The sequence below is a fragment of the Vicugna pacos genome, chromosome 12, assembly GCF_048564905.1.
Source record: "Vicugna pacos chromosome 12, VicPac4, whole genome shotgun sequence".
In the NCBI taxonomy this organism is placed as follows: Eukaryota; Metazoa; Chordata; class Mammalia; order Artiodactyla; family Camelidae; genus Vicugna; species Vicugna pacos.
The window spans coordinates 55,793,885-55,821,810 of record NC_132998.1 but is presented as its reverse complement, the minus strand read 5'-3'; the positions used below and the strand labels follow the sequence as shown (position 1 = coordinate 55,821,810).

The 27,926-nt window shown below is 41.5% G+C and overlaps 1 protein-coding gene across 11 annotated transcripts in view; it reads left to right on the top strand.

The window, feature by feature from the left end:
* RBFOX2 (RNA binding fox-1 homolog 2) overlaps window positions 1–27,120 on the top strand; it is a 239,608-nt gene extending 212,488 nt beyond the window's left edge. For 4 of the 11 annotated variants that reach the window (XM_072973431.1, XM_072973432.1, XM_072973439.1 and 1 more), the window contains 8 exons: window positions 2,179–2,239; window positions 4,928–4,981; window positions 5,100–5,194; window positions 6,283–6,425; window positions 10,140–10,179; window positions 19,373–19,461; window positions 19,894–19,966; window positions 21,528–27,120. In XM_072973431.1, the coding sequence (XP_072829532.1) occupies window positions 2,179–2,239; window positions 4,928–4,981; window positions 5,100–5,194; window positions 6,283–6,425; window positions 10,140–10,179; window positions 19,373–19,461; window positions 19,894–19,966; window positions 21,528–21,572 (600 nt within the window). In that variant the 3' untranslated portion in view covers window positions 21,573–27,120. The remainder of the gene's footprint in view (window positions 1–2,178; window positions 2,240–4,927; window positions 4,982–5,099; window positions 5,195–6,282; window positions 6,426–10,139; window positions 10,180–19,372; window positions 19,462–19,893; window positions 19,967–21,527) is intronic. The other 7 variants (XM_072973433.1, XM_072973434.1, XM_031683352.2 and 4 more) reach the window with 3 other exon arrangements.
* Window positions 27,121–27,926: the final 806 nt, after the last annotated feature.

Genomic DNA, 27,926 nt, shown 5'->3' with positions numbered 1-27,926 from the left:
CATTAATGGGATCAGGTCGGCCACCTGATGTTCACTAGCCCTTTTTTAACAACGCGGTGAAGGTAAACTGGCTCCTTTCCCCTTTCCCAATTTTTAAAAGTATGAAATATAAAAGCCACCATTTTGAGTAAGATGTCTGCATATTTTGCTTTCTTTTCCCCCTCCCTTTCCAATGGTTTAGCATTTAGGGCCCTTCACTTGACTCACTCTTTCCATGGTAACTATACACAATGCTGGCGATGGTACCCGTTGGCGGTAAGTGAACCAAAGCACTAGAGAAGAAGCTTTTTAAAATGTAATTACGAACAAATAAGAAAGAAAAAGTCCATCTGCCATCTCACATTAACACTACAAAATGTGATTTGACTTGTTCCTCTTCCTTTTCCTTTCCCCCTTTTATTTTCAATGCTGTTGAGTAATGCCGCCTGGACTTTGGATGTACATATTGTTTTGTAGCAGTCTGAGCTGTTTGAGTACTGACGTCATGGTGATTTTTCCCCCTTGCACATCTTACTCAGAGTTACTGAACTCCAGTTTGGCTGGTTTTATTAATGCACTTCCTGCCCCTTCTTCCTTTCCTCCTTTTCCTCTTTCCCAAACCTCTGTTTGTAGCTGTGACTGTCCTTTCTTTGCCCTTGACAGCTCTCTCTCCTGCCCGTGACAGCCTTCCTGACTTTCTTTTCTTTTCCCTGCTTTTTTGTTCTCTTTACCCAAGCTCTCTTCCTTTCCCTTTCCCTCATCCTTTCCCACCCCGTTCTCTGTTTGGTGCAGCTATTGGTCTCTTTTGCTGACTGGTGGTTTCTGATTGGTTCTGGCCATTTTTCCTTTAAGTGCTTGGGTGCATTCTGCTCTAGCAGCTAGTGGAAGCTCTTGCCCCATTCTAATCCTTGTCTGTGAGAGCCTCGCTCTTCACTTTCTCCCTTCTTTCCAAAATAGACTGTTTTTTTTCTTTCTTTTATTTGTGTGTGTGTGTTTTTTAACTGCATGCTCTCAGTCTCATCATTGTTGTATCCCATTCTTTCTTTTTAAATGTGAAATGTTTTATATGATTTAGTGGGTCAAACTAGAGTAAATGGAGTTTCAAGTTCTTTTCCTTACATCGGAAGATTATCACTATACAAATCCTAAAAGATGTATTAAAACATTTTTGCTTCCAATTCTACCTAAAATTGTTTTCATTTTTGGTTAAAAATTTATTACTGTACAAATTTAACATAATATAAATCTCCAGAGGCAAAATAAGACATTTATATTTTGCGTATTTTGTAATTCTTTTAAAGACTGGCCCATTTTATGACCTGACAACACAGTATATTACCGAGTTCTATGGTGAGGCTTTACCCTCCTTGCAAGAGCTCTGAGGCTGGTTCTTACGCTGGGCTGCGGTATCCTGGCTCCTGGGCTCCATTCATCTTTTCTTCATCAGCACCATCTTTGTAACACCTACTCACCCTAGCACTGAGAATGCTTCAGATTATGCAGTTCTGTAATGAGGGTGGAGCGTACCATAAAACAAAAGAAACATAAGCTTTATCTTTTCAGTGCCTAATTTAAAGGCCTTCTGAAAACTTTTCTTAAATAAATAGACCACATAATCTAGCAAACTGAAAATGGTCCTGAAGACTGTCAACATAGGAATCTAAGTTCCTGTATTTGTTTACCGACCTCAAACAGTAAAGTCTTAAACAAGCATATAAAAAGTGCTAAACATTAGAACAGGTTGAAATCCACGGATTTTTTTCCTATCTTCCTGTAAATCTATTTCCTGACCAATGTGGCCAGGCTCTGTTTTATTAATGAACTTGACAATTCACGGGCAAACAGTTACTTCCAGTTTGCTTTTTTCCATATTTTCCTCAATACAGAGATTTTTCTGTTTATGAGATCTCCAAAGAAGTTGCAAATGTACTTTTTCTTTGGAGTTCTGGATGGTAAAGTAGCCCTAGTTTTCCATTTGGAGACAAAGAAACTACATTTTACTCTTGTTTGCCTCATTTAATAAACACTTTAATTAAAATGCTATATATTAATATTTTGTATTGCTATGTTAATTATTTAAATCAGTGCTCTCTGAAATTTACATTTTAAACTGAATACTTTGTTATTGAATGAGCAACTCCATGTTCCCTAATACAGTCTACTTCCTCCCTGCCCCTTCTTTCTACTTTCTATCTTTAGGTGAATAATGCTACAGCACGTGTAATGACCAATAAGAAGATGGTCACACCATATGCAAATGGTAAGAGATTACAAGTTATCCTCAGAAAGACATCATTTATTCTTGTGTAAATATATGGACTTTCCACAAACATCACAGACTCTTAATTTCAGTCTTTAGTTTATTTCATTTACATTGAAGCACTCCCTTTACTTTTACTTTTTACTTTTCTTTTTCTTCAGATAATTTTTAAAAATTACTTTTTTGTTGTTGTTGTTTTCGTTATTGAGGTATTATAGTCTAAGTAAAGGTCATTTTATACAGTGTGAACGTGTCATTTGAAGTTAACCTAATAACCCAAGTTAGGTCCCATTTGGGCGCCCTCTTTTTTAGCTGCTGCAAGTTAGGCTTGTCCATGATACCCTGGATGCCCACCAAGTCCTGATTTTACTCCTGATTCCTCCTTATCTGAGCATGAGTGGAATAATTCAGGAGACCCCTTGTTCTCCTTTTAAAGTAATTCGCTAGAGGTAACAGCCACGGTGTTTGTGTGCATGAATGTTTTCTGCTTTCATGGCTGCATGTTATTTAGTGAGTTCATTATAGGTGTTTCTGGTAAGAAGGAATTTTTTATGAATATTTTGTCTAACAAAACAGAACTTTTGCTTTAGTTGTCAAATTTAATCTAGACTCATATTCTCTAAATGAGATAGGATACAATTTTAATCCACAGTACAACAGTGGTTTTGCAGTCTGTGTTCTATAAGACTGTCTTCGGCGGTCGAGGGGGCAGGGCAGAGAGAAAATTAAATGTATTGGGTTCTGAGGTCTACAGCTCCACTTTGGTGGACCTCAGTCTCTGCTGAATATTTTAGAGTTCTGCATAAGATTTTATCTAGAATGAAAAGGGGGAGTTTGTCCCTTTTTATTGCTTTATAAAAGTTTGAGCCTAGTGCTGGAGTATGGCATTATGTACTGGTAATGCCTTAAATCTAGTAGAAGAGTATTGGTACTGATAATATCCCAGGAGGTCTTCAGTAAATATGGGTAGGCCAGCTTTTCAAGTAGGTAATAAAAATCAACATAATTTGCATTTTCCTTACTCATTTTATCAGTTGTCTATCTTAGGATGCCACCATCTTCCACTTTGTCTTTTGTTTTCTTCTTTTCACTGCTGTCACAAAAACAGAAGTTTCTGCAATTTTGATAAAAATGCAGTTTAAACAAAAGAAAGAGAAGTATGTCAAATTTCCTTTAGATCCAAGGAGAGCAGTGTGACAGAAAGAGCTGCTGACTGGAATTGAGAAGACAGAAATTCTACTTCTAGATTTGACGCTTCATTTTGCTCTGTGACAGTGAACCAGTTTCCTAACCTATCTGGTTCTGTTTTCATCTCTAGCAAGTGGCAATCAGAATTTTAGCACCAAAGGCTCTTTAGAAAAGTCATCGAAATCCAACCCTCCTAGCTTATTATTTAGGAAATGAAGTCCAGGGAAGTGTATTACTTACTCGTTGTCCCAGAGATAGTACCTGTCTTATCGCTCTCTTTGGGTTTTGTGAAAGACAAATGACATAAACACCTGTAAAAATACATTACAAAGAAATATACAAAAATGTATTCAAAATATTGCTGACAGTGTCCAATTATATACCATTATTATAATGTGCATTTAAAGGGAGTGCTTAAGTAATAGTGCCACTGATAGAAAAGGAAAAGTTCATTTTTTAGTATTATTCTAAATCAGTATTCACGCCAACTAGAGCCAACCTTTAGAAACCTGCAGCTGCTGTTTTAGAGGCTCTGAAAAGAGTGTGCTAGGTGCCTTCTGATGAATTCTCAACATTTTAGTTCATGTTGGTTTTGAGTCACCTGATTTGTCTGACATTGCAGAACATATGTGCTTTACAACTCCAGTAGGATTTGAACCCAGATTTTGACATTTTTATGCAGAATAATGAAGATACATGTCTATGGGCACATAAAATAATGGAGGATTGGATTGATTCTGAATGAATGGGTTTTCTCTTGAATAATGTCTTTGCTTATAGCATTTAAATCTGGTAATTGGACTTTTCTTCTTTCCACTCACATATAGCATGGCAGTGACACAATGTTAGACCCGTAAGCTAATGTAGAAGAAGTAAACCAAAGAGCCAGTCTTTCAGAAAAATAATACAGTGTGTTTGCTTATTTATGCGTAAAGTTCAATAAATATTTATTGATTAAAATTTTCATATGAAATTCTACTCTTGAACTATCAGTGGGCAGTAGTACATTTTTCTTTTTTTTTTTTTTTTTACCAGTTACCATATTCCTATAAATATAAAAAAGGGGATATAGAGATAAAATTGACATCAAACATAATGCTGTTTGGGAATACTTAAAATTTACAAATGTTTAAGCTGATATTCAACAGCAGTCTTGTATCCTATAGCTAAAAAGTCTGATTAACATAAATTAGTTCACTATAAATTAAAATCTCAGAAGACATGCGCCAAAGTTGGAAACGTGCCTTGAATTTTATTATTGCATGTCTCTCCTTTTTGACTTGGTTAACGCCAGTGAAATCCCACTGGGAAATCCCAATGAAAGAAGATGTCAGTTTACCCAGAATACAATTAGCGTAAGTGAGCATGGAGTTCAGAGGTCCAGGTCAGTTTCAGTTCAGTCAGAAGATACCATTATAAAACAACTGGAGTAGTAAACAGTATTAGATAACATAAAAGAAAGTGCATCTTAAATGCTCACTGTCCTCTCTTCCATTTCAGGTTGGAAATTAAGCCCAGTAGTTGGAGCTGTATATGGCCCCGAGTTGTATGCAGGTAGTACTTAGGTTAAGTTTTCCATTTGTGCTATTTATATATCTATAACATCTATTGTTTTTCCATTTCCTATTCCTTTGTAATCGTTTTGCATTTTAAAATTTTTTAATGCAATCAGCATCCAGCTTTCAAGCAGACGTGTCCCTAGGCAATGATGCGGCCGTGCCCCTGTCCGGAAGAGGGGGCATTAACACTTACATTCCTTTAATCAGTAAGTAGCCTATGTTGACCTGGCATGGGTTTTGACTGTTGTGAGTAAACAGTGATGTGTTAGTCTTTTTTTCCCCCCCTAAATATAATACATAACTAAAAAGGAAGCATTCTGTAGAAAGATAAGTCCTACCACAATGCCCTGTCCGACTTAGCTGTGCCAGAATCTTTCTGACTAAATGGTAAGATTGCCACAAAGCATAAGTAGTTGGAAAAGGTAGAAGGGAATGAGAGCATGTAAAGAAAATTTTAGTCTGCTCTTGATAATAGAGAAAACAGAAGTAATTATTTGTGGAATATGTTATACGTATTCTCTGCAAGTCAGCTTTGGGCCCTCTGGTAGAAGATCATTTAAAAGCCCCCAGTATTATTGCTTATTCTCATCTCTGTTGATATCTCTAAAGTAAATTTGACCTGAGCTGTTTTGCTCCAGCAGGAGGTATAATTAAACAGAGTTCAGTGGACATGGAATCAGTGTCTTTGCATGCTTCCCAGAGGACAGCACACTTAAAACAGACCCTTACGAAACGCCTGCCTCTTTAAAGGACACAGGGCTGCAGGGGAGAGCTAGTTTCCCTCCCACCTCACATTTCTGGATTAAAACATTTTAGATAAAGAACAAAGTTGACTAATGAAATGTCTGAAGACTGCTGTGTGCCCTGGAGTGTGGCAGCATGTCAAAACACAAAAGAATACTTATAAAGGATAATTATTATATGCCCGTAATAATGTTTGGAAACAAGATTAATAATTGGCCAGTGAAAGACTTTGTATCAATCAACTTAAACTGCTGGTGGAAATTCAGAGTCTCTTCTCTTATGACGGCAGTAGTTCTCAGAGCTTCTTGACCTGTTTCCCACTGCTTACGTTGTAATGCCAGAATTGGGGAGGAACAAAGAAAATTCACGCAAGATTTGTGAAGAATGAGGCATGGAATCAGTTAGTTTTTGCATGTTGCACATTTCCATTTCTTTTTGAGAAAAGATGTGTTATAGAGGTATCTTTTAATCTCTCCTGTAATTGGGTCAAAGCAGGTTGTGATTGTACCCCTGCTATTGAATGCAAGTTGACATTTCTGTCATATTTTGGGTCTCCCTTTAGTTCCTGGCTTCCCTTACCCAACTGCAGCCACCACGGCGGCCGCTTTCAGAGGAGCCCATCTGAGGGGCAGAGGGCGGACGGTATACGGTGCGGTCCGAGCGGTACCTCCAACAGCCATTCCCGCCTATCCAGGGTAAGCAGGAGCTTCCAAAATAAGCAACCGAACAAAAAGAGAGTACCATGGCCCTCTTACAACTCTTGGGATGTTGCCGTGCCACGTAGTAGAGATTCGTGAATATTTGCAAATTAACGGATTAGATGGCAAGAACCATACCATCATCAGACTGGAACAAAATATCAGTTCATTCTATAAATCTTCATCTTGGCCACCTTAAGCCCTCACGGTAGTGGCTTAAGACAGTAGCCAGAACTGTCTTGTGTTCACTAGCAGTGTGTTGGCATGGAGTTCACTCCGCATCGCACGAGTATGGATTAACACTCCTGCAGAGAACCACAATAGGAGCAAAAGATTGTAGTGCGAGCCTGCGTCTGCTGGACTCACCCCCTCATCACCACCCTTGTTGGGGCTGAGGCTATCACCTGTGCCCTCCCTTTTGGTTTCACTGCCTGGGTGGTGAGCAGCAGAGCTAGTTACCCACAATGGATTTGCTTTCTTTGTAGGAAACGGATTAAAAGAGGTTAATTCAAAGATGAACCAAGTCCAATTGAATCAAGGGAGAAAGGGAGAAGTAGGAAGAATTAAACCACAGTTGGCTTCTGAATGATGGTAAAACAACTAATGTAGCTGAGCATCATTCACCCTTTGATTTTTGTATGGAGGGTGTCTCATGCAGTGGAATGATTCCATAGCAACAAATAAATCCTTTGGTATTGAATAGGGGAGAAGGAGTGAAGATGGCAGGTTTTGTTTTTAGTTGTTTCTCAGTGTCAGCCTAAAATGTATATTTTTATAAAGAATGGACTTTATAAGTTAGTTATATCAAGGACTTTCTCTCTTCAAAGATGTGACATTTGTGTTCTTCATCTTTTCTCTGCCTCGGACAGGTTATTTTCCCTTATTCTTACTGAGGAATAAACACAGTGGCAGAGGAGCCCATTCACTGCTACTTAGTTACAATGTGAAGGGAAAGAGCCTCCTTTGCAGGTCCTTTGCTGACAGCACAATTGGCTGTGAGATGTACTAAGGTAGCATTCATTCCTAGACCAAAGGGACATGCCATTTGGGGTCCTCACTTGCACAGAATTAAAGCATTTTTGTTAGACAGGACAGCTATGCATGCTGAAATGGGCAGGCTCCAGAAGCCACTGGAAAGGAACTACTTGAGAAATAAAATTCTGTTTGTAGGTTATAGATGTTTAAATCCCATGCATTCCATCACCTCCATCTTCTGCCATTACTTACTTTTAATTTTATCCTTTTTTCTCTCAACTTGACCTTTGACCTTCAACCTTCAACCTCTGACATCTCTTTTTAAAGAAGTGAATAAAGATTCAGTATCGTTGCATCAAGAAATATTCAAGTAAAATGTAAAACTGATCCTTGGAAGTTCTACACACTAGGAAAATTGCTCATGAAGTGTCTTCCATTTCAGTAAAAGAGACTTTACCGTCATGTTTGCAAAGAAATACTGCTCACCAGAAACATAGGATTTCTTTATTTTGTAATATTTCTGAGTTACTTTATAAAGTGGTTGCATTCATTCCTATTCAATATAGGTCATTTCAGTATATTGGCCAAACTTGAGAACCCATTCTCTACCAAGTCTGTCAGGTATATATTTACTCAAAGATATTTTATCTCTATGTCTAATCACATCAATTTCTGTGCATTACATTGAACACTAATCTCCCATGTTTTCTTTTTTATTAACTAAACCACCTGTTTACATGGAAGATGGCAAGGAATAAGTCCAGTATTTTATGGGGAATGGCCTAAAATTGCTTTTCAGCTTAGTAAACTAATTTCATCATTAATCATTGTGTCCTAGCCTCCTTGTGGCATTTGATATAGGGAATATTGGAATTCTTCTAGAATTTAGGTGAATATTCCCAGTGAGTGATGCACCTTAGTGTAAAATTTATTCATGGTTTTAATGCCACCACTCTTCTCTGTAGAAGAAATATTTTTTTAATCTTTGCCTATATCCCCTACTGAAATAGTTGAAGGTTAATTAATCACCACTTGGCATCAATGCTTTGCATTTTATCAGCCTTCTTATTATGAATAAGTCTCTTTTTTACTAAATTGCAATTGAGAGGCAGGTTACTTTCTAGTATCAGACTTTAACTGCAATTGGAGACTATGAAAATGGATAGAACTTAGCTAAAAACCTCACAGACGAGTTTAATTTGCCTACTGTGTAATACAAAGGCTCAGCATATTTGAGGCATTGCAAAGTGTGATCCTACTGTTCTGTAAACACAGCAGAATGTCATTGGAAGTAGAATTCAGAAACTTTCCAGCTATCTATAAGAAATAAGTTATTTTCATATTCAAGTTAAAATATATAACTTGATGACCTCACTTGCTAGCTTGTTTATTGTAATAGAGAAGGTAGTAGTGAAAATTTCCAGCTCGTTTAGTTGAATAAATGATCTAATTTTAAATAGCCAAATCTTGATTTAATACATATGAAGAAGGAAGTCTTATCTTTTTCCTCTACTGCTATTCCATGTGTTTTGGTCCCAAAATAATGTTTTGGGGAAATTTTGTGCACAGAATGTCTCAAAAGGTTTGAAATCTGTATTTTAATTATAATAGTTTAGTGTTGCTCAGGATTAAGAAGAGTCATGTATTTTGTTTGTTTGATACAAATTCATTTTCTAAACAGGAAAGTAAACCCTTCTATTCCTAATCAGCTACCTTCTCGGTTTTATTCGTTTAAATAAAGCAGGTCATGCCCAAACTTCAGTTATCAGTTGTATTTTTCAGAATTCCATGAATATTCTAATGGTCAAAAAAGAACCCTTAAAGTCTTCCAGTTACTCCTCCCCACTCTGGATTATATTGTTACTATCTGGGATCCCCACTGCACCTTTCAATTCTTGGACCTTGGACCAATCACCTTAACCTTTAGCTCATTATCTCTGCTTGTGAAAGCAATGCATTGTGGGTATTTTTGGTTGTGTTTTTTTTTTAATTACATTTCTCTGTTTACTTTGGTCAGAATTGATTGACTTGTTTTTCTGAGGTGTTGCATTGGTTCTTAAAATGCTGAATAATAATACTTTGCATGCTTGTGTGATCAGCCAAATCTTATCGCATGTCTAATGTGCAGGGTAAAAAGCAGGTGATGTATGGATATCAGAAAAAAAATTAACATATTACTATGAAACTGGTAACAAAATACTAAACATAATTTTGAAACATACTTTGCATACAGGTCCTGCCCTAATGGAGTTCTTTGGGTCTTTTTTTTTTTTCTTCATGTTAAACCCCTCTCTATATATCTCCTGCCCTCCAGCCCACATACACACACCCCTTTTGAAGTTCTTTAAAGAAAAACTTCATCCTAGAACAAGCTTATTTTTAAAAAATACTCCAGATATGAAAAGTTGATGTTTCTTTCCAATCCAGCAGATTTTCCAAAGCTCTATTAGGCCCTTTGGGAGTGCTCTTTATTGTTTTAATCTTACTTTAATTACCAGACATGCAGGTGGCTCACTGCAGTTTTGCGTTCCTTCCCCGCCTTGCGTGTCCTGGAGGTGCATCACTTGCGTGTGCAGTGCACACTCCTCACTGCCTCCCCCGGCCCCCGGCCCCGGTTCCGTATTCATACATCACCTGCCTGTGTAGAGCGCATGTGCATGCTGCCGTCCTCAATAACCGGAATGTGTTTCTGTTCTTTTGTTTTTTTGTTTTTGTTTTTGTGTGGATTTTCTGCAGTGTGGTTTACCAGGACGGATTTTACGGTGCTGACCTCTATGTAAGTACACACACCGGGGCCTTCTCGACCCCATCCCCTGACAAGCCAGCCTTTTTTTTCTGTTTCTTTGGTTTGGTTTGTTTTGTTTTTTTTTTTTTAATATAATTTATTTAATTTTTTATTTTCTTTTTCCTTGTGGATATATATATATATATATTTATATATTTAAGAATGCAAGCATGCTTCTCTGCCACTGCGCTTGCCCTGGGTGCCAAAACTAAGCCTTTGGGTTTCCTGATCATTGCTAGAGTCAGTCTACTGGACATATTCTTTTCCCTTCCCTTTACCCACAGATACTCTGTGTATCACTAATACATTTGCGAGATGATCAGCAGGTTTAAAGTCTGTTATTACTGTCGTCTCATGTGCACACATAAATAACAGGACTAGCTTAGCCTTAAACCAGCTCTTTCCCTGTTCTGCTTTTCTTCCCATTTCATATCCCTCTTTAGATCGTTAGAGCTTGGATTTACATAGATGGCAGTGAGCTTTCTGAAATGTGTGTTTTTCTAGTTAACATACTTTGAGGGAGCATTATGTTGTGAAAGTGAAATAAGGAACTGATACCAGTGAAGAGTGGGTAGGAATGAGAGGAAACCAGGGAGTCAGTGCGTGAGGCTCTTCTGTATCAGAAAGTCCACAACCAGTGGGGCTCTTTTCTTCAGAGCCACCGACAGGGAAATGAGTGCATAATTAGCAACCTCACCTCTTTTACAAACATTTGACCGTCATACAAGATTTGTTGATTCAGCCAGCCATGTCAACATCCTTATTATCATCCATTATTTAAACTGTCTAGCTACAGTTTCATGATTGGTTGTCATATATTATTTAAAATATGGACGAAGTGATCTAACTGACAGGGAGTCAAGTTTTTGAGTTTTGAAGTCTTTTAATTAGGACCTTTCCAAGTGGTCTTTTTCTGATTGCAAACTTGGTCTAGCCACCCGAATCGTTAAGAAACAATTTCATAAGAAAAACTTGTCAGCATGAAATTATTCCTTGGGCATAGGTTAGAATTATCTAGAAATGCTTTCCCCGCCCTCACCTCCCGAAAGTTGGTAAGGGTACCTTTTTAATGAACTATTTCCGCAGTCTGCCAAAGACTCTCTGGCAATCTAAGAACATTAATGCACTTTCAGAATGCACTTACAGCCTCTGTATATTGCAGGAGGTAGAGACAGGATAAAGCGGTCCTCTGGGATGCTGTGGGCGATGGTACTTACCTGTCCTATTCAGAGCAGACCTTCAGAGTATGCTCAATTTAACACATACTTAAAGGAACCTTAGTCATGATTTGGTCCAACCCTCTCCCTTTGTAGATGTGTTTCTTAGATTGTGACTTACCCAGATTACATAAATTATTTGTATAGCCAAGCATAAAACCCAAATAATCCATATTTCACTGCCTCTGTTAGTACTTTAAGTGAAATCTACATCTTTCCTCAGATGGTTTTCAAGAAATAGTGAAAGATCTCTTTTTCTTGTGCTCACAGTGAAACTCAAGGGTTGGGAAACTATATACTACTTTACACCAAATTGCACTTTTCTAAGTACGTACTTACATACAATCTCAGCATGTACATTCTCCATATACATTAGTATCCATATTTTCATGAAACTCATCTTTATGTTATTTAAGTTGTTTTCTTGAAATCTGGTCTATTATAGTACACTTCCATTTGAATTATTTCTTAAGTTAAGGTGGGTTTTTTTTTTCCTGTCTAGTATCCTCCTTATTAGGGGATTTCTTAAGAATGTGGCCTCTTTGTGCCTTATTAAGATTTGCCTACTTCCACCTTGTCAAGTCAACCAACCAAATACTTGCTTACAGTTCTCTCTCTTCCTTAGTTTATAATATATGATTTTATTAAAAGAGAGATGCTTTTTCTGTACTTGTTGAAAAAATGCTCTTGAATTTTTTTTTTTAAGTTTACTAACTGGATTACCTTATCAAGCTGAACAGAAGTAATTCAGTGACCTTGCTGAAACATTTTTTTAACCAGTGGCCCCTTGTTGATGAAAGGAGTACTAGTAATGGTATTTTCATTTCTTAGTTCTTATCTTACAGCACTTAATCGGACGAAAAAGTTGGTCACTAGTGCTGAAATAATATCCAAACCCACGAATGAAAAACAAGAATATGTGAGGAGGTAACTGTTGAGCGAGGCCTAAAGTAAACTCTTCCTACAGCTTTTGAAACTTGAGACCCCCTGTTCCATGCGTGATGTGGCAAAGGAGGCTTCTTTAAAAACATGCAGACAAACAGCAACAACCAGAAAGCCCTATGATTTTACCTTGAGTTCTGCTTCTCTCTGTGCATTTTCCCTTCTGTGGGAAGCTATCCATAGATGTTTAGTTGTTGTTTCCTCAGAAAAGGAGATTAGACATAGAAAGAGAGGAGGGTTTATCTAGTATAAAGAGTTACCCTGAACCCAAGCTTGAAGAGACAGCATGAGGGAAAAGAGTGTAAGTTACTGATTTTGTTTAAGTTATATTAATTTAGGCTGTCAACTGTGGAGGATTTTTGCTTTTTTGGTGTTTTGTTGTTTTGTTTTATTTTGTTTTTTGTCTTTTTAATCTCTTTCCCTGTTCTGTTCTTAGGCCGTAATCCCTGCTAGCCATTTTCTTCCTTGCTGTTTCTTTTGTGGCACGTTCCTCTCTGGAGAACTGATCTAGCAATTGTGCCCATAATTTGTGAAAAGACTCACGACGATAAGACCTGGGAGTGTAGCAGATGGATTACGTGTCTGCCCGCCCCCTCTTTTCTTGATGAGTAGAAAAGACATAATTCACCCTAATTCACTTTTTTAATGGGATAACAAACTGCTCCTAATTCTCATCCTGTGAAAAGCATGCTTGCATCCAAAGGAAAGAAAAGGCTGGTGGGCCCCTTAGCGGGCTTTTTTGTATGATTGTTTTCCTTCCACAGCTGTGTTTTTTGAACTGCTCTTCCTGTGTTCTGTTATAGAATAGTCTTACAGGAACCAATCATTAGCGCTAAAATACCTCAGGTAGGAGTGCCAGTGTGACCTGCCAATCAATCAGATTGTGGATTGCAGTGAAAAAATTGAAATATACTAACCATTCCAGCTCCACGTTAGAGATGGGAACAGAGGCTTTTTTGGACAATCAAGACTTGTGAGCGTGTGATCTAAGCCCTGCTACCTCAGCAGTGCACACAGTCAAGTTCCTTACACGATGGCACTTCCTCCAAAATTAAGTCCATTGCCACATATCCACACCAGGTGTGTTATATGCACTGTCCCATCACTGCCACCTCTTTTAGTTTGTCAATCACATTTATCCATGGTGTTTAAACTGATCTTTTAGATTTGGAGATCTCAGCAATTTGGGACATTTTCTTACTCTTGTGAAAGAAATGAGAAAAGGGAGAAAATAGGATATGTGTTAAACAGGAGTCCTGAATCCCAAATTGGGTCCTGTCGTGAAGTCATGGTAGTAATTGGACGGTGCTGCTATGTAAATTTGAAGTTGTCTTAAAAATTTAGACATACTGGGACTCTAACATCAAAACACATTTCCCTTGCCCCCCTTTCACCTTAAAACAAGGTCAGTGAGTTCATTTGGATAATGATGGACTGTCAGGTTTGCTGATAGCTGGATGCTAAGAAAAAGAAAACAGTAGGTAGCTTTTCACAACTCAGTTAGTCTCTTGATTTGGCTACCCAGTGAGATTTTGGAAATGAACTAATTTGGGGAGATATGGAATAGTAGTGTTTGAAAGGTTTAATTAATTATAAGATCATCTCTCATCTATCTTAAAAGTAATAAATGGAAGATACCAAGTTGGTCATAAAAATTTCTTTCCTTAACCCCAATTATAATAATAAGATAAATTTAAAATAGTTTCCTTAAAAATTTTTCATATCCACTTTACAAAGTAGTTAGGTCTCTCAGTCAAAGGCAGTGAAAATATTATTAGAAGTTCTGCATTCACATCAGTGTTACTCACATTTAATCAAAGGTGCCATATTGCCCCCTAAGAACTCTGTTCTCCTAAAGAGCGCCTCCTCATCTGAGCTCAGCCCAGCTCAGTGGATCTCAGCTGCAGAAGGAGGTGAGGGAAGGAGGGAGTTAGAATCGTGTAGAAACAAAGTGACTCCCAGAGGCACAGCATTAGACCCAGGCTAGTTGGACAAGATCTCTGCTCTGCTGTAGTGATTTTAAGCATCAGACCTGCCATTCTCCCCACCCACATACATCCCCACTCCCCTTGCTCTGTAAATCCATACACCACATGTAGGGAACAAGCTTTCATTTTGTCTGCTGGTCTTGAAACACACATTCTTCTCCTCAATGTCACATAATGTCATTTTGTCTTCCAGGTAGAAAGAAGGTGTCTTGACATCACATGCTCACCAAAGTCCTGTTTTTATGTAAATCCTGAAACAAAAATATAATGATGAAATTAATGGCCAGGTTAAAATCAAGACAAGGAGAAGGCCTACCAGTGTGAGATTAAACTTAGATAGGCAGACAGAGGTCAGGTATAAGGGGGACAACATGTGGAACCCTTCCATCGTGTTCTAGTTAAAGCACAGCTACAGAACTGTGCGGAAGAATCACGTGGTCAGTGTGGCAACGTCGTAACGTTAATTAGGCAACAAAACTGATGCAGAGTGGAGGAGAAAATCCCCAGGAGATGACCTTGAGCAATGGGAAAGTGAGACTTTAACAACAGCAACCAAGGGATGGTAAAGGTAACAGCATTTTCCCTTGAGAAAGCCAGACGGTGAAGGCAGGATGTGTTATGGGTATGTGAAAAGATACAATGCTTGATAAACACAGGAAATATTGTAGAAGAACGCTGGGTCAGAATGTCTGGGTGTCGACAGGATAAGCACACTACCGAGTGCTGTGGGTCAGCACAGGATCTTGGTGTCAGGGTCAGGGAGGTTGAACAGGGGATTGATGTGGCGCTGGGCTGCCCGAGTTGGGAACACTAGAAGTCATTCAGAATGAGTTACAAACGGATAAGAAAGTAATTATTTTTAAAGGGGCGTGTGTGTATTTGGACCAGGCTTAGCCATGCCAAATTTATCCAGTTCTCAGGTTCCAAAAAGCTGTCCGTGTGTGCCCTCCTACATTAGGGTGTGCTGTGGCCATGCTAATCCCCATTTTTTGTTTTATTTCAAATCACACACAGATAGAGTCTGCAAACTGCTTCAGATCAAACAGGTCTGATTGTGTGTAAATACATATGTCCTTTTTACTTTTTATTATTAATGGTTGCTTCAGTTTTGCATCAGTGCATGGTTAAAAGCAATACACATCAGCTATTTCATGACTTCATATCTCCAAATGAATTATTTCTCCTCTTTTTTTTTTTTTGTTTGTTTGTTTGTGCAGTCAGCTGAAGAAATGTTAACATCTCACTCTAAATCTCTCAGTGGAGTCTCTGTTCCCTTCTCTGATATAACAGATGGGTTACTGCTTGTTATAATTATTAACATTGTGGTGTGGGCCAGGGCTAGGGTGGGCAAGATTGACTATTCCTTTGGGCTGGGGAGGGGCCAGTCGTTAGGGTATGGAATGTTAACTCAAGTGGTGACTGACTGTCTCCGTAATACCAGGTCGTTGTGGCTGCACGCTCTAGTAATTGAGGCTGTGTACTTCACCGAGCTTGTGGTAGAGCCTAGGGCAAACCGCTGTCCCAAGAGAATGCTGGGATAGATAGAGTTAGCCAATCCGAGTCTGAACGTGGTGATTTTGCTGGTTGTTTTAGCTCCAGATGTTGGCATGCTTAGTTTTTAATGTGATTAATAAATGTGGCGCCATATCCCTTCCCCACGCCTGAACTCTGTCTCTCCTGCCCCCTTCCCCACCCTTGTTTTTTTTTTTTTGAAAACCTTAAGAAACAGCAACAAAACCCTTGGTGTTTCAAACTGCACTTTGTTCTCATGTTCTAGAAACGACTTCAGATTTGCCAGTAGAAGAGCCAGCTGAGAAAACAGTTTTTCCGCCTGGATTCTTTATGCGATCCAAAATCCAGAATAGAAATAAATATATCTGAATTTTCCTTGTCTTATATTATGTGAGATATTTTGTCCAATAACCAATGTTAAAGCACCAGCAGAAATACTCAGGAGTAAGAATACATCTAAGTCGAGTAAATCCATGATATATAATTTAGTTTTTCTAACTTTGGAGGTAGTCATTGATGAATTACCAGATTCATTTATTAGGATATTACCTGCCCATCCTAAGCATAGACAGCCACCTCCCTTTAAAGGGCCTCTCGACGGCACCAGTATAAAGTAGTTAGGAGAGAGGCCATGTTGAAAGATAATCTGCTTTTTTAAAAAATTTACTGTAGTTTTTCTTAATGCTGATCTTCTTGAGCCTTTTGTTGTCAGTAAGATACTTGCATCCCTGTCCTGTTTTCCTGAATTCGAATAGCAGAGAAAGAGCCTCATCAAATTCAGACTCCAAAGTCAGAGTTCACTTAAGTAGAAGGAAACTACTGCAGATAGATTATCTCCATTTCCTTCTGGCTTAGAAGGACCCTTTCTTCCCACAGTCTGATCCTTTTAGAGTTGTTTTGATTAACGATAACATTACCCCCAAACCACTAAGATTCTGACGGCTTCTTGCAGGCCAAGGAAACTGAGGGGTTCTATCAGTAACCTCATTCAGAACCTCTTTTTTTTTTCCCAAAATTAGTGCAGTACACCTCAAATTTAATGATTTAATATAATCCCCAGTATCTCTGACTTACTGAGGGTCTAGTTAGTACTTTTAAACCTCAGAATCCCTTAAGGAGAATGTATGCCTCCACCTGTGGCACAGAACTTCAGTTCTGAAGTGTTTCACTCAGGTGGATATGAACTGGGCTTTAATTGCATTTATTACCTTGACTTTCTAAATTTTTAAAGATTTTGGGGTTTTGACGGAATGCTAAGGGGACAAACCTCATGATGCTTGTTTACCACATTATCCTTGTTTACAAAGACGTTTTACTAAAGAAAGTCCTGCTGTAGACTTCACACTAGCGCACTTTAATTCTTAACTTATGGAGCCGTCTCTAGTTATACTGAAAAAGTGAGCCTTCAAGGTTCATTTAAAGCCTAAGCTTTCAGCTATGATTAGCATGTTGCTTCCCTTAACAAATATTTTTACTGTTTCATGTCTTCTTTAGAAGTTTTTAAAAAAGGAAATAAGGTAAAGAGACACGTTAGTTTATATATAGTGTATACATTGGTGTATATGTATGACAGCGTATATATCACAGCCTGGATGTATAGCTTTGCCCAGATCAGTCTGGCCTGCCCATTCCCATAGACCTGGCTGGAATTCAGAGGAGACATATGGGTCACAGATACCCCTGAGGGTGCTTCCTGCCGCATCCCTGTTCGTTACCATTTCATTGCCAGTGTTTGATAAATATTAGAGTTTTCTTATTTATATGAAGATCTGTGGAAGAATTTATAATTGAGAAAGCAATGTGTGCTTTTCTAAGTCATTCACTTGAAGAACAAAGAAGGAATAATACATAACCGCTGAAAGCCAGTCAGGGATTTTTTTTTTTAATGTACCTTTGAAGCTAATTCCGATGACTTTAAGTGGCATAAATTTAAAGAGCGAGAGTAAATTTTCCCCGACAGTGCAATTTCTCCTGTTAGAGAAAGCATAAGTTATGTAAGAAAGAAGCAAAAAGCTATAGACACCTATAAGAGGAAATTGCAGGTGTTTCCAGAATAAGATTTGAAAAGAAATAAAAGCAGCAAGCTAGAAACTGCCCGATCAGATGAACAGCGGTCCCCCTAGAAGATACTTGTTTTCAATCCTAAAAAAATGATATAGAAATAAATTTGAAATTTCTGTTGTAGGCTTAGCAAAAATTGAACATCGGACATTCAAATTGAAAACTGATAAGTGGAAGCTTCTGATGTCCATGAGAAATGAAGTGTGCTGTTGCTCACTGCTGAAATGCTGTCCCAACGGACCAGTTCAACATACAGAGCTATGTTTGATAGGGAGAAGACAGTAGTAACAATACACACCTGAACTCGGCTTAGGTACAATAGATGAATTCTAGAAAGGTAATGAGAAAGAAGGAAAAGTGGGGCTTGCCGCTTTTTAAAATCGCCTGTCCCATGTGGCACTTGTTGGGATTATCTGTGAAATACTTCATGAAGGAGCACATATGCTTCACCCCGACAGTGAAAACCTTTTGAGTATTTGGTTCATCTAAACTGAGTTAAAATAATCAGACAGGGGAATTTGAAGCTCTTTAGCCCTGAGAGGATATCTGCACCCTTAGAAGAAAAGCCCCAGAGCCTACTGTGAGGTTAGGATGTAGGAGTCCCAAAACCTCTTAAGGGCTTAAGGAAAATAAATGCAGTTAAATGCTTGGGGCAGGCAGGGAGGGCCTCCTGGTCTGTCTAAGTCTAGCCCAGGGATCCTCAGCCCTTTGTAACCTGATTTGCCTGAGTCTGAAATACGGATTGGAGTTGGCAGACTTTTTCTATAGGGAGCCAAGTGATAAATATCTTCCGCTTCGTAGGCCATGCGGTCCCTGCCACAGCTACTTTCAGAAACAGGTGGCAGACCACTGGCTCACAGGTGGAGGTTTGCCAACCCCTGATCTACTCTGGTTTTTCCTTCTAAATATTGCTTGCTTATCTTAACCTCTTTGCAGACCTGCCAGGCCACACGGGGCATAGCACTGTGTGGGGCCTTTCTTTACGCACCGCAGTCTCCTAGCAGTAGGTCAACCTGAGTGCGCACAAGGAATCTGAAGTTAATGCAGGCAAATATAATATGTCTTAATTCTATAATGTACATTTCCTGTCCATCAGGTCAAGTTCTCCCAACTTTCTGTAAACATTTTCTCTGTTCTAAGTTCCAACAAAGACCAAAAATAAGACAGATCCAAAATCATTTCTTCATTTCTTAAATTTGAGAACAGGTGGTACAATGTAGTTTATTTTTATTACTATTACAAATTGGAAAGCAAACCCCTGCCTTAAGTGGAGCTTCATTTTGCACCAAGGGATAACATGCAGACTGATGCAGTTTGAAACATTCTCTCCCCACATGTGTCCGTGTTTGCGTCTGTCTGTCTCCGTGTCCATGTCTGGGTCCGTCTGCGTGTGGGTGGGTGCGTGTCCGGCTGGCCGTCCCGGGGGAGAGGTATCTGTAAAGTCAGTTCTCTTCTCTCCTGTAGGGTGGATATGCAGCCTACAGATACGCACAGCCTGCTACTGCGACCGCAGCCACAGCTGCTGCCGCCGCCGCCGCCGCCTACAGCGATGGGTACGTCAGGGGGCCGGGAGCCCTGCACCCTCCCCACACATCACCCCTCCCCCGGCACCATGGCACTTAGTGCCCGGGGCTGCTGCTGACCTGGGCCTTCCACCAGCCTTCTCCTGTAGCCTCCATCCTGCCCAAAACCCAACGGCACGGACCCCTCTGCTCCTCGCTCTTGTTCTTGTGTGTTTCTGGCTTGGACCCCAGTTTCCCTCTTCCTCATCTCCAACTCCCTTCTCTCCCATTTCCTAGAAGTTCTTCAGATATTTTCAGTTACTGCATTTAGGAGCAGACTAGAGAGATTTTTTTTTCCATTCTACTAGTTTCCTAATAACATTCCGAGACCAAGTTACTCACAAGTCCTTAGCACAGTTAACCCCTTAAATTTTTTGGATCACTGGCTTTCCTTTATCTCCCTGACTGTATCTCTCCTTCCAGTTATGGCAGGGTGTACACAGCCGACCCCTACCATGCCCTTGCCCCTGCCGCTAGCTATGGAGTTGGCGCTGTGGTAAGTGAATGTATCTTTTTTTTTTTTAATGTTTTACTTCTTCTGACTTTTACCTACAGTCTAATAAAGATCTAGGAAGGTAATAAATTCAGCCCTTCTTCCATTGCCAAAGTATTAACACCAATAGGACTATCTGGAAATTTCATATCACCTTCTCCATCTGCGTGTGATAGTGTGAAACCCACGGCCTGGTTAAGGACAGCAGAGAAGAATTGAGTAGTGACAGTCTGCCCAGAATAACCGCGTTGTGTGGGAGAGGAAGAAGGGAACGGATTGTTTTATATCGGCTCAGATGTTGGACGGATGCCTGTGGCGTAGTTCTATTGATGGGTCTTAGCAAAGATGTCAGGACATAAGATTCTCCAGTTTTCACAGTAAATTCTTCAAAAAGACTTAAGCCTGTTTCACATGCACATGCCAAAGGAATGACCCTGCTGTTCCTGTCTTCTGGTAGACAGTGCTAGAAATTACCCAGTGAATGCCTTACCAAGATAATTTATTAGTAACATTTGTGGCAAAGTATTGTGTTTTCATAGAAGTATACGAAAAAGTCTGTGAGCTTATCTAGAGGAATCCCCCTGACCAAACTCAAATCCCCGCTACAGTATTTTTGTGTTGGCCTGGACACCTCCAGATCCAGTGGCTGGGACTCACTGGCTACAGCGAAGACTGGCCAGTCCCCAGTGAACCCTCCTCATGCCAGATGTCCTCTGCCATCCACAGTGCTGTTGTGGGATCTGGGAACGTGGATACGGTGTTTGAGAGGGAGGCAGAACGATGGGTCACAGTCAGGACGCAAAGGATGAGAGAACCACCATTTCTCACACTAAATCTCTCCCGATGAAGATTTGTGGGAGGGTGTAACCGGGTCCAGGGGGTGGGTGATTAGAATTGAGGTAGAGACATACAGTATGAAGAACGTGATGGGAATTCCTGAGGTTTTATTTGGTACCAAAATAATACAAGTCCTGTACTAAAAGAATGACTCAAGGAGAGATACGATCCTAGGGAACTTTTGATTGAAAAAGATAAGCCATTAGATAATGATTAAAACAAAGGAGTAAAGCCCAGTTGAAACCCCAATTTTATGTATGTGTGTGTGTATATGTCGGATACGTCAAGAACAACCTAAAGCTGATGTACTTTATCAATGAGAGAGGACCATGTAATGTGTAAGAAGGTAAAATTTAAGTCACGAGTGTAATGAGGTAGTCAAGGAGGTAAACAAGACACATGCTTTTAAAAATCAAACTGTTCGCAGACCTGGTTTTAAACTGTATTGAGTTTCTCTTCTGTACTAATTCATGTAAATGATGAAATGAACAATTGTCATACTCTCCCCTTGAGAATATCAGGTCAGCAGTAAATGTGTGGGCTCTGGTTTGAGAATCTCAGGGGCAGAAGTTGGTTTCCTGACCTCACGCGCTAGGCAGCATCTAACCAGTTGCTTTGAAGCTTCTAAGGAAGCTGTTTTCCCAAATCCCTTCTCAGGATGTATGTCGTCTTCTTTTAATGCTTCTCTCATCAACCTTTTAATTATTTTTGTCTTTAATCACTGCAGGCGAGTTTATACCGAGGTGGCTACAGCCGATTTGCCCCCTACTGAAGTGACGTGAGACCCCTGCAAACGGGACAGCCCCCCAGTTCATGAGGCCTGGCTATTGCAATATTTACTAGTAGAGGAACTCTATAGCAAGATGAAGAGGAAAAACAAACAAACAAACAAAAAAAAACACAAAAAAAGAGAGAATACTTTTTTATACCTCACTATGTTCTTTGAATATGTATTTTTCCTTTAAATTTCTGCCTTTAATTCTTTTGTTCCAAAGATTGTGCATTTTTTTTCTTTTTTCTTTTTTTTTTAACTGTGGTAAAAAAAAAAAAATAATGCATTTCCATGTCTGTATGTCCGTGCTTAGCTTCTTCTATCAATCACAGAAGAGGCAGTTAATGAGAAAGGAGAGACATTAGGAGCTGATAAATGCATTTGATCAGAAATCAGCAGACAGAATTACCAAAGTGTATCTGGTGCTGACTGTCTGGGGGACAGGCGGGCGTGGAAAGGGTTCTCTCTGCGGCAGGATATTCTTCTAGTCTTGAGCTTCTGGTCTTTGGCAGGCAGTTCTGACTGGCTGTGGCTGGAATCCACAGACAGTAGGGATTGTGCTTGCAAAGCAGGAGCATCCAAAAGACACTATCCTCTCCTCTTCCCTCCTGACTTCTCCATTCTTTTTACAATCATCTTACACACACAGCCTGAGACAGTTGGCATAGTTTTTGGAATTATAGTATTAATATTTCCAAACATGTGCTCAGACTGTGGATAATAAACACCTCATTAGGAAACCGGTCTCAGAATGAACCCTGGAGTATGAAAAAGATCATTCTTTTCTTTCCTATAACCCTAGCATTCCTGCTGGGCTTCTTCCCCTTTAATGGAACCACAGCTTAGCTCATCTGTCCTGTTACTAACCCCTTGCTCTTTTGTCCTCAAGATTCAGGAATTTAGGACCCAGGGACAGAAGAATAAATAGCCAGTGGCCAGATTTCTCCCAGGTGTCTGGGGCACGGCTTGAGGACGGGAAGTACAAATTGTCCAGAGCCAATAAAACAGGCAAGGATGAGAAAAGGGGTGTCAGACATCTGACAAGGCACCCTGGTATTCCTGATCTTTCTCTTGCATCAAAAAGTCAATACAATGTATAAAACATGTAGTAAAGACTCTGCTAGCCGAGGGTAAAGCACCGAATCCTAGATCAGCTGTCCCTGGAGGTTTCGGTGAGTAGGGCATGTGAGGGCAGGCAAAGGCACTTTGTCCGAGCTCCAAAGCCATAGGAATTTTCATCTTCCAGAGCCATAACAAGTCACTTCTCTGTCCACAGTCTGGAGCCCTCGTGGCCATTCCACCCAGCTTCTCATGATCCTCCAAAGGCACCCAGCTGAGTGAGCACCTGGACCACATGGTCCACATGAACACTACGGAACATAAAATAGAACCCCTGCAGTTGCTCCCCTCCCGGACAGGAAGCAGAGTCTGAAATGGCAAGGGTCTCATACGTTGCCAGAAAGAGTCAGGTGGTGGCCTCGGCGGTGAGTCACCGCCCCTGCTGCTGGCTTCGATTTTAGATGTACATTATCAAGGTAGGGGAGGAAGTGTCTCTCCTCTAGCTGTTAGCTGTTAATGATCAAGGCAAAGGTCCTGCAGCATTTCCAAAATGAAGGCATTAGAAAACAGAAGAGCACGGTCTGTTTGGCTCCCTGGTCTATTCACATCGGTACTAGGGTGACCTTTCACCCGAGGGACAGCTGCTAAAGGGAGTAATTCAGAGACATGGAGCTTCTGGTCTGTTATGGGTTTGTTTGGGTTTTTTGTTTATTTTTTGATTTTTTTTAAAATTTACTCCTGCCTCCACATATGTTCTTGACTGGTATCAATTCACGTCCCTGAATTAAAATGACTGACGTTGGACAGCATCAAGCATTCGTTGTAAGCAGAGGGATATATCGGTGGAGACTGGCCTGTTGTGTATAATACATATCTTCTCCCCCTTCAGAATTCTCTCTCTCTTCCTAATAACTGGGAGAGAGGCTGCCCTGAGACTCGGGTAGACATCAAGGAAGCTAGAGGCCTCGATGCAATTCTTACTGATTCCGGGGAGGAGCGCCCAGAGTAGGGACGCGAGACTGCCCAGTCCATTAGCCATTGTTAGGCGCGCCCTCCCCAAGCCAAAGTGTGGTTTGTTGCTGTTCAGACAATTTTTGTTGCGTGTATATAAATATTTTAGTTGGGGGGCGGGGTGAAGGGATGTGGGGCTTTCACGGTTCTAGGGAATGGGGGCAGGGAGGATTTTTTCTTTCTTTTGCTTTTGTTTTGAGGGAGAGCTTGTACTGACTAAAGAAACTAAGAAATTCTGTGTCATGTTCACAATTGGGGCCATTCTCACAAATGGCAAGCCGCTCCTCAGTGGAGACAAGGCCAGTTCTAACTGGCTGTATCCAGAGCAGGGGAGGAGAATAGGACAGTAAGTTCAAGCCTTGTCTCTCCTTTTTTCCGGGAAGAGGTAAGGATGGTGGGAAAGGCAGAGAAGGCAGCTTCCACAGCCCTCGTAAAAGAGGCAGAAGCCTGAGCTTTTGTGCATTTCAGTTCAGCTGGTTCTGGCTGAGGACTCCGCAGGCAAGCTCTGTTTTCCAGGGGGCCTCTGCTGCGTTGCCAGGGGGGGCTTTCATACTGCTTCCTTCAGCTCCCTTCACTAAGAAAGACTAAGTCGAGTTCTGGTTCTTATGAAAGGGCCTTTGGTTTTCGGTGTCAGCACTGAGAATTGGGGCTCTTGGAGCACCTCAGTTGATGGTATCCACATCCCCATCAGCTTTTGAACTTTGGGACTCAGTTCCATCAGAGGCAGCTTCCTCAAAGCATCAGTGCTTGTGTGTTCCTGACTCTGGTGCCCTTTGGATTAAGGAACAGAGTCAGAATCTGACAGTATGGCATCTCATGAGTGTGTTAGAGGATGCTGGCTGATAATTCAAAAAAACTTACCGATGCCGAATCGCAGTGTGTGAATGATTCCGACGGCTTTACTGTGGGTCATGATGTGGACTTCTGTACTAAGCTTCTTGCTCTTAGAGGCTGGGCTCCTTTCAGGAGATCTCTAGTGAAAACCTTTATCTGAATATCCCTGTTTCAGCCCAGAGAGCTGTCCTTAGATCTTTTCCAGAATTCTTATTACATAGTTCAGCTCCCACTCACCAAGATCAGCTGTTGTGATTCATCATTTTTAAGGCTCTCAGGTTTTACCAAACCTCCCATCACCATCACCCTCCAACAGCCACAGTTGGAATTGAGCCAATTTTATTTTTCCTTGAAAAAGAAAGGGCCTGGGGCTCAACTCTTAGTTTAAGGGGAGCTGGTGGAGAGCTATTCAATAGAAATCAATGAGAGCAGCCTTTCCTCAAAAGTGTGACTCCTCAGGGGCTGAACTGCTCTTAGTTTAGGTTCTGCCTTCCTAGAGACATAGCAGACAAGCCGGTGAACCACAACCACCACCACCACCACCCCCTGTAACCAGTCACATAGCTTCCAGGTGCAAGGGAGGTGTAAACTCAAACTCGGGGTGGAAGCAACCCCAGGGGTCTGCAGGAAGGGCGTGATGACCCCCCCCCACCCCGTCCCTCTGGCAGGAGAACGAGGCCAAGTGAGGGACAGCCGGGAGGGCACTGCCAGGAGGGATGAGGGGACCATCGGGACCGTCCCCTTGCGTCACTTCCGGCCGCTTCTCTGCTGCTTGTGATCCTCCAGCACAGTGACAGTTGCAGAACTGCGGATTTGTTTCCCCCAGATGATATGAGGAAAGGGACTTCGGGGGGTGGGGAAGGGGTAGTGGTGTTTTAAAAGCATAAGTTACCTGTTTGCACTGTTTTAAGATAGGAAACAATAGTGGGCAAGGTGAACATCAAACGTAAATTTGTGTGTTTTGATTTTGTCATGCTCTTGAAAATGTTTGACCGTTTGTAGTACCCACCAGTGAAACTTGATTCTCTGTTGCATAAAACACTATTTTTTTTGGAAATGTTACTGTCCAAAAGCCTCTTCCCTCCCTTTCCCTCTTCCTGTGTACTTCCTTCATACTTGCTTTCTGATCAACCAGGCAATAGCCATCCAAGAGCTGGAGTGCGAAGCAGGGCCCTTTCCAAGTAGACTCTGGGTGTCCTGAGCCCGCGTGTGCCCTCTGGTTTAGTGAGTGTGGTCGAGTCCCCGGCACTTGTCTGAAATAAGGCTTACAGATGAGGCTAAAGTGAGTTCTCCAGTTCCCGAGTCAGATGTGCTAGGAAGGAGGAGCGAGGGGTGGAGGGGTCCCTCGAGCATTGCCACCGGCTGTAGTAGCTGTGTTCTTCTCCACGTTACCGGAACTGTAGCCAGTTACAGTTTACTCAGGAAAACGGTAGATCAATTCAGCCATGGTAGTGCTGGTTGGCAGGGATTGGTAACGGAGAGAACTGCTCATCAGCCACGACTCAAACTTGCCTTTAAGGAGACGGCCGGCGGAGCTCAGCCCTCTGTCCGGTGGTCACACACCCGCTGGTGTGGTGAGGGCGCAGCTCACCCCGGCAAGCAAAAAGGGAACGTCGATTCTCTTTTCTCTCCCCACCCCCGCCCTTGTTACCAACGCCAGATGCCCAGGGGGGACATAAGTTTTTGAATTTTTTAAAAAAAATTTTTTTGGTTTGTTTTTTCCGGGGACTGATAAGTGCTTTAAGCAATGTCTATACCCCATCCAGACTCCCAGCTTAGTCGTTTTCTGGTATATTTCTGTTCACAGTATTTTTGTGTGTGTGTGTGCTTGTTTTGGCAGCTCATTTTGGCTGTATTATATATCGAGTGATGAATTGATCCTCTTTTTTTTTCCCCCTAAGGGATATGATTTTTTTTTCCCCCTTGTGTTATAATTCTGCTTGTGAATAGCTGGAGCAAACCTGGGGCTGACACGTAAGCTAGGGCTGCAAAGTGCTGAGAGCCGGTCGAGTTTCCTTGTCCCTGACAGGCTGACCTGCCTGAGTCTCTGAGCTTTTCAGTCCAAATCTTTGCAAGGCTAAAAATGCCACAGAACCTCTCCTCTTCTCCCCACTCCCCATGGCGGGGACGGAACCATCCCTCCTTGCAACATGCCGATTCTCCAGCCCCCTCCCGTCGCCATGGCAAAACAGGTACCTTTGGGGCATGGGGGCATCACCTGGGATGCTTGTATAACTTGACCACCTGCCTTTTCCCCCTCCTCTCCCCGCCCCCCAGAATCACTTCCTAGGACACCCGAGCTGCTTGCCCAGGGTCCTGTTTCCCTGCAGACTCCAGAGAAGCACCCAGGGCTTTGTGACAGTCTCTGATTCCCTTCCCCTCTCGCTAAGACTCATATTGTATAGTAGCTTTCAGACCATACAGTATTCATTGGGTTACTCTTATTATCAAGTAGCTGGAATTGTGAAGGTCGGAGTAGTTAGATCTTTAGCTTTTATTCCTTATTTTTTTGTATTACTATCCATGTGTATAAATTATTGATCATGTTGCTGGCTTTTATAAACTCTAAGCGAAGGAGGAGCACTGCCTCTGCCTTTGCGAATGGTAATGAAGCACTGTTTTTAAATAAAAGAGAGAAACACCATTCTGGCCTGTGCGTCTTGATCCTCAGTGATCGCTGTCGCTTCCCTCTGAAGCTCAAGGGATAGAACTTGGATTGGACTTTGGAAGATGGAAAAAAGAAAGAGGGAAAAAGTAGGGAGTGGCCCCAGTGCTGCTTCCTGGCTCTCCGTGCTTCCGCCTCTGCAGTCTCCTTCCACTTCCCCCCTCCCTCTCAGCCTCTCCTGAGTCCTGGCTGCCACCCTTCTCCTACCTTGGAAATGCCCTCGGGGTGGGGGGGGGCGCTTCCCTGCCTGGCGACCTCTGTCTGGCTCCCGCACCCCAGGCTCCTGGGCCTCTTCTTCCCTGTGCTTCTCAACCATCCCTCCTGCGCTGGCTTCTCCGCCAGTAATTGCCAAATCTCTGAAATTCCCCCTAGATCTCCACCCCGCCTAACGTCACTCTCTCTGATCATGGCCCTCCCTGTTTCCTGGAGGGAATGGAGGCAAGCACAGGGCATCTGCCCGAATGAACTCTCTGCTCCCAAATCTAGGCTCTCCTCAAACTCGCCCTTCTTTCCTGTTCTCCCGGGAGAGGCAATCCTCTGTCAGGAGCTGACCCTACACCTGTGCTCAGTCTGGCCTTTCCCACCTTCTCAGGGCCTTTGCTTCGTTGTCCCTCCCACAGGGAGCTAAGCTTTTCCTTCTACTCGTCCCACGTTTAAACGTGCAAACGATTTTGCAAGACCCCAGCCCTCTCCCTCATGACAGACTTCTGGAATAAGTTTCTGCCCCTTTTCTGACTGCCTCCTCTTCCCGCTGCTGCGACCTGGCCTCTCCCCGCCATGAACCT